Consider the following 11,713-nt stretch of genomic DNA (forward strand, 5'->3'; position numbering starts at 1 on the left):
AGACCAAACCCTGCAAGGTAGGAGGCTAAAAGAGGAGACAGAAGACAAGAAAACGACAGTGTGCTGAGTACAGGAACTGTTCTAACCAACAGAAAAACAGACAGGATCAGGGAAAGCTTCCCAGAAGAGAGCTTCCCTTTGAGTTGGAGCTTTACGGCCGGGCAGAAGTTCCACAGGTGCTCAGAGACTGACAGGACCACCAGCCTGTTGAACAGAAGAGGAGACTGAGCCCCAGCGCCTCTCGACCCCTCCCCGCCACACCTCACCTACCCGGACTAGGCCGAACGGGCCGAGCACTCGAGCGGGGACGCGCAGCTCTCCAGAGCCCCGGGGCGGGGCCTCGGTCCAGGTGCGCGGTAGCGCTTCGCGGAGGCAGGAAGTGTGTCCCTAGCGGCGGCCCGTGCAGCGCTCCCGCGAGACGCTCACCTGCGCCCCAGGTGAGCGGCGAGGGGGCGGGGGAGGGGCTGAGCCGGAGGCGGCTCACCTGGCGGGACAGGTAAGCCCCGCGTGGGCCCAGGGGGGCGCAAGCCAGGGCGGCGCCGGTGTCGGGAGCCCCCCGAAGCTGAGCCCGGACAGGAGAGGGTCCCGGGCCCGGTTCCTCGGGGGCCACCCTCCTACTTCCGGGGTGCGCGGGCCGGGCTGGGGAGCGGCCTGAGCGGGCGCCCGGGCTGGGCGCGCAGAATGGGGTGAGGGGCCGCGTTCGCCCTCAGGGCTGCACTGGCTGGGTGCGGGGGCCGCACTCACCGGGGGGCAGGGTCGGGATGGGACAAACGCTGGTGCTCACCCCGAGGAACAGCATCGGGACGGGAGGGAGGCTGGGTCCGCCCGCGGGGTAGGGCCCTTGCAGCTGGAGAGGGTAGTGCTCGCCCCGAGGGCACAGTTGGTGTAGGGGCTGTGGTAGCCCGGGGGACAGTGCCAGGATCTGGTTCTTCCTTGTCCCCAGGACTAGGTGCCCGCGGATATGGGACTCTCGGGCTGCACCTTTGGGGCAGGAGGCCGAGGGTGCACTGAGCCGACGGCTGTTTCTCGAGCAGGACTGGGGTGGTCCTCCCCGACCGGGTGTCCGAGGCTTGGCACTGGGCTGGGGGCAGAGGCTGGTGCGGCCGGGCCTGTCCTGGGGACCCTAGGAGGAGGGGACGATACATAGACCCTTGAGTGTGTGTGTGTGTTCGCGGGACTAAGGGGGAAGAGGAAAGCATCAACGAGAAATCCAGGGAGGGCGGGCCGGGACCCTCTGACCCCCGGGAACATCCTTGCGGTGCCTTAGATCGCCTAGTGACCTAGCCCCTCCCATGGGCAAGGCCATTGCGGGAAGCCCCCTGCACTCAATATTTCATTTAAATCTCACGGGATTGGCGGGGCATGAAGATACTAGTCTCTCCTTATTTAAAGATGAGGAAAGTGAGGTTAAGAATCTTGCCTCAAGCCACAATAGGGACAGGGAGCCTCCCCTCACTAAACCAAGTGACCAGGTTCCTAGGATTGGGCGGGGTGGTGGCGGGGCGGTGGCAGCAGCAGGGTCGGGGAGATACAGCCTGGAAGAAACTGCCTGAGTTTGACTTCAGGAGGGTTCAATGGCTGGAGGGAAGTGGGGGAACTGAGGCAGGCATTGTCCTTATCCCAGGTCTTCTCTTCTCATCCCACCACCGCTGGAGATGTGTGGCACACACAAAGTACGCAGGCTCCAGAGCCTGGCGGGCCACAGTGCAAATCTTACTCCAGCCCTCTCTTGCTAGGTGTCTCTGGGCCAGTCACTTCACCTTTCTGAGCTTCAGATTCCTGATCTGTGAAATGGACATATACTACTTATTTTCAGAGCAATTGTGAGAGTCAAATAAGGTGAAAGTCCTCTGGCCCATTCACTGCTGTTTTCTCAGCATTTATCACAACGCTGGGCACCTCGTTGGATTAATTTAATCAATAATAGAGAGTCCTAAAGCTTTGGAGGTTGGGGAGAAGACAATAGCCAGTCCATCCTCAGGAGCCCCACGTACTTCCGAGCTCAGCATGGTTAACTGTAGATCTGTCCACTCTCCTGAAGGCTTGAGCCTGGAAGACAGGGCTCCCAACATGGGCTCTCTCTGGGCACACGCTGGTCCATGGAGCTGGCAGCTTTGACTGCCTCTTTTCTCCCAAGTAATAGATGGGATGGGGTAGTGGATAAGAGTCTGGGGCCAGGCCAATTGTGTACAGATAGATGTATGGCTTTGGACAACTTATTTAACCTGTCTGTGCTTTAGTATAATAATACAGGTAATAATATTACAAAGAGGGTTGTGAAAATTAATTGGTTATTATGTCTGAAGTACTTAGAACAGTGTAAGCCATCAATAATCAACTCTCACTGGATTGTAAACTCCTGAGGTTGAGGGATTTTGTCTGTTTTATCACTTTATCCATAGAATTTAGAACAGCTAGGCCAGGCGCGGTGGCTCACGCCTGTAATCCCAGTACTTTGAGAGGCCGAGGCGGGTGGATCACGAGATCAGGAGATCAGACCATCCTGACTAACATGGTGAAACCCCATCTCTACTAAAAATACAAAAAATTAGCCAGGCGTGGCACGCGCCTGTAGTCCCAGCCACTCAGGAGGCTGAGGCAGGAGAATCGCTTGCACCCGGGAGGCAGAGGTTGCAGTGAGCCAAGACCACGCCACTGCACTCCACTCCAGCCTGGGCAACAGAGTGAGACTCCATCTCAAGAAAAAAAAAAAATGAATTTAGAACAGCTGGCTGGGCGCGGTGGCTTATGCCTGTAATGTCAGCACTTTGGGAGGCTGAGGCAGGTGGATCACTTGAGGTCAGGAGTTCGAGACCAGCCTGGCCAACATGGTGAAACCCCATCTCTATTAAAAATACAAAAAAATTAGCTGGGTGTGGTGGCACGCACCTGTAATTCCAGCTACTCAGGAGGCTGAGGCATGAGAATTGCCTCCACCTGGGAGGCAGAGGTTGCAGTGAGCCAAGATCGTGCCATGCACTCCAGCGTTGGTGACAGAGTAAGACTGTCTCAAATAATAATAATAATAATAATAATAATAATAATAAATCCAGCATGTGGCACACAGTGGGCCCTCAGTAAATATCTGTTAATTGCGTGAATGTGTGAATCCATACCCCACATTTCTCAAACTAAAGCAAAGATTTTTAACCACTTAGCTCAGATTGCAAGGGAATTTAAAATCACCTGTTACAATTTTAGTTGGGATACCTTTGCAGATGGGATTTCACTCTCCCCCTCACCTCCTATCCCCCATCCATACTCTGGTCAACGTAGAGCCTAAGTCTTTTTTTCTTTGTACCCAGTGGTGCTGGTTCTACCCTGAGGCAACCTGAAATCTGTCAGTCCCCTGAGGCACCTAGTGTACCAAACCCTGTTCCAGACCCTGAGGCAGAAAAGAATTACACACAGTCCCTGCACTTCAGGGTCATGGTCCTTGGGGACATAGACTTATCCTCAAACAATCAGTACAAGGCTGACCCAGCTGACAGCCCAGCAGAAGGCCGTGGGGAGAGGGCCTCCCATCTGACTAGTGGTTCCAGAAGGTCCCTGGAGAAGGAGTGCTGAGTAAGGCCAGGAGAGTAGGTTAAAGAGTTGTAGGAATGGTTAAAGAACTGTATCCTAGGCCAGGCACAGAGGCTCATGCCTGTAATCCCAGCACTTTGGGAGGCCAGGGCAGGAGATCACTTGAGGCCAGGAATTCAAGACCACCTGAGCAACATAGCAAGATCCCATCTCTACCAAAAAACAAAACAAAACAAAAAACTAGTGGGGCAGGGTGGTATGCATCTATAGTCCTAGCTACTCAAGTGGCTGAGGCAGGAGGATCACTTGAGCCCTGTTGTTTGAGGCTTCATTGAGCTAGGGTTGCACCACTGCACTCCAATCTGGGTGACAGAGGGAGACCTTATCTCTAAAAATAAAATAAAATAAATAAAAGAACTGTATCCTTCACATCCCCATTTACCATGGGCAACATTCCCTCTTTCCCTTTCTCTACACACACATAACTTTTGTTCTTTTGTGTTTGAACCATTTGAGATTAGGTTGCAGATAATCCTGCCCCTTTATCCCCAAGTGCTTCAGTGTATGTTTCCTAAGAATAGAACATTATCTTATATAACCACAGTAATCAAATTCAGAAAATGTAACATTGATATAATACTATCAAATAACATATTTCACCAGTTATTCACATTATCCAATTTCCAATTTTTTCCTCCCAATCCAGGATCCTTTCTAGGATCACACTGCATTTAGTTGTCATGTTTCTCAACTTGGGCTTGTCTATTATTTCCTCATTATTACATTCAGGTTATGCATTTTTGACAGGAATACTTCGTGAGTTGTATCCTCCTTAGTACATAGTATCAGGAGGAACTTGATGTCAGTTCATCCCATTATGGTGATATTATCTTTGATCATTTGATTAAAGTGGTGTCTGCTGTGTTCCTCTAAACATTTTAAAGTTTTTACTTGCTACAGCAAGTAAGAGGGAATGGAAGTGGCCAGAATGGCGGCTGTGACAGTATTTGGGTGAGAGATAATGATGGCCCTCTTTAGGGAGGTGGCATTAATTTTCCCAAGTGCCAAATCTGGGGTTAGATTAGGGCCAGAACTGGAACTAAAACACAGATATCCCGATGCCCAGTTCTACGTTCCTCACACACCCCCGGTTTAAGACCCCAGTGCCATTAATTCAGGAATAAAAGGATAAGGGATCAGTGTCTCAGAAAATCCAAGCTAAGGATAGTTACTGCCTGGCAAACCCCTACATGAGATCAAGGACCTTCCCAAATACACTACTGCATAATCTTCCTTGACTCTCTCAGGCAGAGTTATTTACTCCCATGATGCTTCATATATCCTACATGCTCCATCTTACAAACTTTGTTTGTTTGTTTGAGATGGAGTCTCACTCTGTTGCATAGGCTGGAGTGCAGTGGTGCGATCTGGGCTCACTGCAACCTCCGCCTCCCAAGTTCAAGCGATTCTCCTGCCTCAGCCTCCTGCGTAGCTGGGATTACAGGCACGCTCCACCACGCCCAGCTAATTTTTGTATTTTTAGTAGAGACAGGGTTTCACCATGTTGGTCAGGCTGGTCTCGAAATCCTGACCTCGTGATCCACCCGCCTCAGCCTCCCAAAGTGCTGGGATTACTGGCATGAGCCACTGTGCCCGGCCCTCATCTTACAAACTCTTAAGCATCTGTTTTCCCTGCAAAACCATATGTGAATCATCAAGAACAGGATCTATAATTCATTCATCTTCGGTTCTACGGTACCCAGCACAGGGCCAGCCTCAGTGTTTATGAAGTAAAGGAAGTCCTAGCTCTGAGCTTCCTAGCAACCAGGTCAGAATGGGAAAGAAGACATATTTTGTGGCTCAGCTTTTTTATCTAATCAAAGGACACCAACAGTGGTTGGTGTTAAATGTTGCTAGCAGGGCAAATGTGAGTAAGACTGAAATATTGACAGACCTTGTAAATTCCCATATCTGATTTGAAGGACCAGGAGAGGGAAAAAGGTATTAATGATCAGGTTCCATAGCAAGTCTTATGGAAAGGCATTTGTTGAGCAGCCACAGAGGCTCTCAACAAGAAAAACTTACCAACAGCAGGAAGAAACTGGGGGAAACCACTTCACAGAAAGTGAGATCCAGGAGATCTTTCTGTAAAATAGCTATAAAAGTTACCATAGTAGGCTGGGTGCAGTGGCTCATGCCTGTAATCCCAGCACTTTGGGAGGTTGAGGTGGGCAGATCACCTGAGGTCAGGAGTTCGAGACCAGCCTGGCCAACATGGCGAAACCCCATCTCTACTAAAAATGCAAAAATTAGCTGGGCGTGGTAGCGGACGCCTGTAATCCCAGCTACTCCGAGGCTGAGGCAAGAGAATCGCTTGAACCTGGGAGGCAGAGGTTGCAGTGAGCCGAGAATGCGCCATTGCACTCCAGCCTGGGTGACAGAGCGAGACTCCATCTCAAAAAAAAAAAAGGTAACTTATTAACCTTTTTTTTTTTTTTTTTTTTTGAGACAGAGTCTTGCCACTCTGTCACCCAGGCTGGAGTGCAATGGCGCCATCTCGGCTCACTTCAACTTCTGCCTCCTGAGTTCAAGCGATTCTCCTGCCTCAGCCTCCTCAGTAACTGAGATTACACGTGCCCATCACCATACCTAGCTAATTTTTGTATTTTTAGTAAAGACAGGAGTTCACCATGTTGGCCAGGCTGGTCTCGAACTCCTGACCTCAGGTGATCTGCCCACCTCAGCCTCCCAAAGTGCTGGGATTACAGGCATTAGCCACTGCGCCTGGCCTAACCTTTTTTTAAAGAAACCACATTTGGCCAGGCGCAGTGGCTCATGCCTGTAATCTCAGCACTTTGGGAGGCTGAGGTGGGCAGATCACCTGAGGTCAGCAGTTTGAGACCAGCCTAGCCAACATGGCGAAATCCTGTCTCTACTAAAAATACAAAAATTAGCTGGGCGTGGTGGCACGTGCCTGTAATCCCAGCTACTTGGGAGGCTGAGGCAAGAGAATCACTTGAACCCAGGAGGCAGAGGTTGTAGTGAGCCGAGATGGTACCACTGTACTCCAGCCTCAGTAACGGAGTGAGACTCCATTTCAAAAAAAAAAACAAAAAAAAAACATATTTAAGCATCATTCCCATATTTAAGCATCATTCCTGTGGCATTAAATACATTCACATTGTTGTACAACTATTGCCACCATCCATCTCCAGACCTTTTTCATCTCCCCCAGCTGAAACTCCCTACCCATTCAACACTAACTCCCCAGTCCCCTCTGCCCCCAGCACCAGGCAACTACCATTCTACTTTGTGTCTCTATGAATTTGACTATTCTAGAGATGTCATATAAGTGGAATCTTACAATATTTGTCTTTTTTTTTTTTTTTTTTTTGAGACAGGGTCTGGCTTTGTTGCCCAGGCTGGAGTGCAATGGCACGATCTCAGCTCACTGCAACCTCCACCTCCAAGGCTCAAGTGGTCCTCCCACCTCAGTCCCCCAGGTAACTAGGACTACAGGTGTGCACCACCACGCCCAGCTAATTTTTGTATTTTCAGTAGGGATGGGCTTTCACCATGTTGGCCAGGCTGGTCTTGAACTCCTGCGCTCAAGTGATCCACCCATCCCAGCCTCCCAAATTGCTGGGATTACAGGCATGAGCCACCGCACCCGGGCTATTTGTCCTTTTGTGTCTGGCTTATTTCACTTAGCGTAAGTTCTTCAAGGTTCATCCATGTTGCAGCATGTATAAGAATTTCCTTTCCTTTTTAAGGCTGAGTAATATTCCATTGTATGTATATACCACATTTTGTTTAGTCATTCATCCATTGGTAGACACTGGGATTGTTTCCACCTTTTGGCTATTGTGAATAATGCTGCTGTGAACATTGTCTAAACATCTGAGTCCCTGCTCTCAATTAGATTGGGTATGTACCCAGAAGTGGAATTGCTGGGTCGTGTGGTAATTCGATGTTTAATTTTTGGAGGAACCACCATACTGTTTTCCATAGCAGCTGCACCATTTTACATTCCCACCAGAAATGCACAAGGGTTCCAGTTTTTCCACATTATTGCCAACACTCATTATTTTCTGGGGGAAGGGAGATTATTTTTAAATACAGATTGAGAGATTGAGTATCCCTAATCCAAAAATCCAAAACACTCCAAAATCTGAAAGTTGAGCACCAGCATGATACTTAAAGGAAATGCTCATTGGAGCATTTCAGATTTTTGGATGAGGAATGCTTAACAGGTAAGCATAATGTATACAATCCACAATTCAGAATCCAAAACATTTCTGGACCCAAGCATTTCAGATAAGATGTTCAACCTTTCTTTTTTTCTTTTTCTTTCTTTTTTTTTTTTTTTTTGAGACACAGTCTCGCCCTGTTGCCCAGGCTGGAGTGCAATGGCGTGATCTTGGCTCACTGCAACCTCTGCCACCCGGGTTCAAGCGATTCTCCTGCCTCAGCCTCCCAAGTAGCTGGGATTACAGGCACCCACCACTACACCTGGCTGATTTTTTTTGTATTTTTAGTAGAGACGGCGTTTCACCATGTTAGTCAGGTTGGTCTCGAACTCCTGACCTCAGGTGATCTGCCTGCCTCGGCCTCCCAAAGTGCTGGGATTACAGGCGTGAGCCACCGCGCCCAGCCAATGTTCAACCTTTCATAGCCATCCCAATAGGTCTAAGTCACAGGGAATTTTGAAATCTGGGTTAGACCACAGAGACTTTCTCTTTGTGGAGGGAGGGCCACAAGAGATAAGGGTTTTTGGGCATACTTGGGTCCATCCACATCCCAGGCCTCTCAGAAACTAGAAATGTGAAGCTGCTCAAGTCAGCCCAGGAGTTTGTCCCTCACCTCTGATCCTGACTCCTTCCTGGCCTCTCCCCCCACAGGTGCCTGGCTGCTGCAAACCATGCAATGAGCCATGCCCCGCCCTGGACACCCCCGCCCAGCATCTGGGCCTCCACGCTTGGGACCCTGGGAGCGGCCAACAGAGCTATGTCTGGAGACATATGATAAACCACCTCAGCCCCCACCAAGCCGCCGCACCCGTAGACCAGACCCCAAGGACCCTGGCCACCATGGGCCAGAGAGCATTACCTTCATCTCTGGCTCTGCTGAGCCGGCCCCTGAGTCCCCCACCTGCTGCCTGCTCTGGCGACCCTGGGTGTGGGAGTGGTGCCGGGCTGCCTTCTGCTTCCGCCGCTGCCGGGATTGCCTCCAGCGCTGTGGAGCCTGTGTGCGGGGATGCAGCCCCTGCCTGTCTACTGAGGACTCCACTGAGGGGACTGCCGAAGCCAACTGGGCCAAGGAGCACAATGGAGTGCCCCCCAGCCCTGATCGTGCACCCCCCAGCCGGCGGGATGGCCAGCGGCTCAAGTCAACCATGGGCAGCAGCTTCAGCTACCCCGATGTTAAGCTCAAAGGCATCCCTGTGTATCCCTACCCGAGGGCCACCTCCCCAGCCCCTGATGCGGACTCCTGCTGCAAGGAGCCACTGGCCGATCCCCCACCCATGCGACACAGCCTGCCCAGCACCCTTGCCAGTAGTCCTCGTGGCTCTGAGGAGTACTATTCTTTCCATGAGTCGGACCTGGACCTGCCGGAGATGGGCAGTGGCTCCATGTCGAGCCGAGAAATTGATGTGCTCATCTTCAAGAAGCTGACAGAGCTGTTCAGCGTACACCAGATCGATGAGCTGGCCAAGTGCACATCAGACACTGTGTTCCTGGAGAAGACCAGTAAGATCTCGGACCTTATCAGCAGCATCACGCAGGACTACCACCTGGATGAGCAGGATGCTGAGGGCCGCCTGGTACGCGGCATCATTCGCATTAGTACCCGAAAGAGCCGTGCTCGCCCACAGACCTCGGAGGGTCGTTCAACTCGGGCTGCTGCCCCAACCGCTGCTGCCCCTGACAGTGGCCATGAGACCATGGTGGGCTCAGGTCTCAGCCAGGATGGTAGGTGGGGGCCCCATGGGGCTGAGGGGCAGAGTAGGGGAGGCTCTGGCCAGGGGAGGGTTGGAATGGGGTCTTTAGTCACTGTGGGTCTACCCCTCAGCCAGTCCCTGCCTTTCCTCCTCCTTTCTGTCAACTCTTGCATCCCCTCTCCCCAGCTCCCACTTTGTCCCTTCCTGGTGAGGTCCGAGCAAGGCTGAGAGAAGCATGCAGACCCTGGGAGAGCTCTCTGGCCATCGCTGCTGTCCCCAGAAAGGACAAGGTTCCCTCTGCATTCAACAAGTTTACCCAAAAGGCTCCTCTCTCTGCTGTCTCCTGCCAGAGTAGCTTCTAGGCCTGGTCTGGTTAACAGGACCTAGGGACCCACATGAACTTGGGCCTCTGACCTGTTCTGGGCTAACCAAAACTCCCACTCATCCATCACTCTGCGCATGCACATGTTGTCTATGTCTCTGTCTTTAAGCATTATTTTTCTAGCCCTGCCCAGGAGTGAGTGGCTCCTCCCTCATCGGGCTGGGAACAGAAGTAGGAAATAGGGTTGAAAGAACGTGCTAATGACCACTGCTTGCCTCACGTTCCCTCCCTAGAGCTGACAGTGCAGATCTCCCAGGAGACGACTGCAGATGCCATCGCCCGGAAGCTGAGGCCTTATGGAGTTCCAGGTGTGGTCTTGACCTAATGAGGGGTGTGGAGGGTGGGGGACTACCCTAGGGGCCCCTCACCTGCTGCTCTCCCAGCTTTCTCTTGGGGTGATGAGGATGACATCAAAAAGGGACGGGGACCTAAGCAGCCACAGACCTGTCTCCATCTAGCAAGCTGGCTTAAAGTGGGTGCAGGTGCCCAGAACAGGCAAGCTGAAAGTGATCAGACCCCAACCTTCAAGCCCAGATGACTAGGAAAGTAGTGGGTGGGGGGCCATCCAGCATGGTGCTGGAAAGACACCCATGTGGTTCTGTTGCGGTCTTCTTGCCCTTGACAACAACCCCCTGAGAGTGGAATCATTATCCTTTTACAGAAAGGGAGGCTAGGGCTCAGAGAGGTCAATAAACTGAGTGGGTCATCCAGCCAGGATCAGACTGACCCAGGCTCAAGTCCCACTCTGCTCCTTCTCAGCAGGCTTCTCCCTGGTCGTGGGATCTGGATGAGCTCCTTCCCCTGAGCCTGTTTCCTCCTCTCCTCTCCTTCCTACCAGGGTACCCAGCAAGCCATGACTCATCCTTCCAGGGCACCGACACAGACTCGTCGGGGGCACCCTTGCTCCAGGTGTACTGCTAACTCCTGCCAGGCCCAGCTGCCACACCCTTTCTGGGAGAAGCACGGCCTACAGAATGAAGAGGGGGACCAGGAACCCCTGTGGGAGAGGCTTAGACCTGAAGCAGTGCCCACTCTGGCTCCTCCTGCCTTGGCTGACTGGGTTCCTGGACCATGTGCATTTCACTGGGCCATGGGGTCTACATCTCCTTGCATCCCCAGCTGGTCTGATCCCTGCCTGGGCCCCTTCCTTCCTGCTCATGGTCTTCAGGTGGCCTGATCATGGAAAGTAAGGACTTAGGCATTAACTTCTGGGAGTGAACCCTGACTCCATCCCCCTATTGCCACCCTAACCAATCATGCAAACTTCTCCCTCCCTGGGGTAATTCAACAGTTAAAAGAAGCTTATCTTAAATGTATTGTATTGGGGGGTGGGCAGGGCCCACTCTATGTTATGTTAAGGAGTTGGTTCTGGTTCTTGGCTGATGTTCTGTATCTTAACATGACCATAGTTTGTAAGTAGAAAGGTAATTGGTATCTGCCTGCTTATCTTGGCTGTCCTTTCTCTCCCATCTGCCTCACTTAACTGCTGCCCAGAGCAGGAGACAGGATATGTGTCCAGCCTGGCTTAGTGCCCTGCAGTTAAAGTAGGAAGGATAAAATGGGAGTAATGCTGCCCCCATTTCAGGTTCACTGTGAGTTCCAGGAGATAAAGAACCAAGCACAGAGTCTGTGCCTGAGAAAGGTTGGATAAATGGTTTCTGACATTGTTTGAGAGGTTCTTCTAGGGAGGCCTGTCCGAACTGCCTCTGCTCTCCCAGTCCACTGCCTGCAGGCTGGCCTGCTTCTGCCCAGCCCACAGTTTCCCCAAAGCCCTGATCATTTGTTGGCCCTACCCAGCCTTGGACCTGCTACTCCCCTTCCACTCTCTCTGTGGTAGTAACAGAGCACTGTGGGTTTTTTTTTTG

The 11,713-nt window shown here is 51.7% G+C and overlaps 1 protein-coding gene across 6 annotated transcripts; it reads left to right on the top strand.

The window, feature by feature from the left end:
• The first annotated feature begins 358 nt into the window (after nt 1-358).
• On the top strand, nt 359-11,271 carry KDF1 (keratinocyte differentiation factor 1). Of its 6 annotated transcripts, XM_054664412.1 has the most exons (5): nt 427-496; nt 6,927-7,028; nt 8,427-9,497; nt 10,082-10,156; nt 10,687-11,271. In XM_054664412.1, the coding sequence occupies exons 3-5, from the start codon at nt 8,459-8,461 to the stop codon at nt 10,767-10,769; spliced, it is 1,197 nt and encodes a 398-aa protein (XP_054520387.1). In that variant the 5' UTR covers nt 427-496; nt 6,927-7,028; nt 8,427-8,458; the 3' UTR covers nt 10,770-11,271. The 6 variants fall into 6 exon arrangements, with proteins under 6 accessions (XP_016812530.1, XP_054520379.1, XP_001146912.1 ...); XM_016957041.3 differs by lacking the exon at nt 6,927-7,028 and having other exon boundaries at nt 359-437; XM_001146912.6 differs by lacking the exon at nt 6,927-7,028 and having other exon boundaries at nt 378-496.
• Nucleotides 11,272-11,713: the final 442 nt, after the last annotated feature.

The sequence above is a fragment of the Pan troglodytes genome, chromosome 1 (genome assembly GCF_028858775.2).
Source record: "Pan troglodytes isolate AG18354 chromosome 1, NHGRI_mPanTro3-v2.0_pri, whole genome shotgun sequence".
In the NCBI taxonomy this organism is placed as follows: Eukaryota; Metazoa; Chordata; class Mammalia; order Primates; family Hominidae; genus Pan; species Pan troglodytes.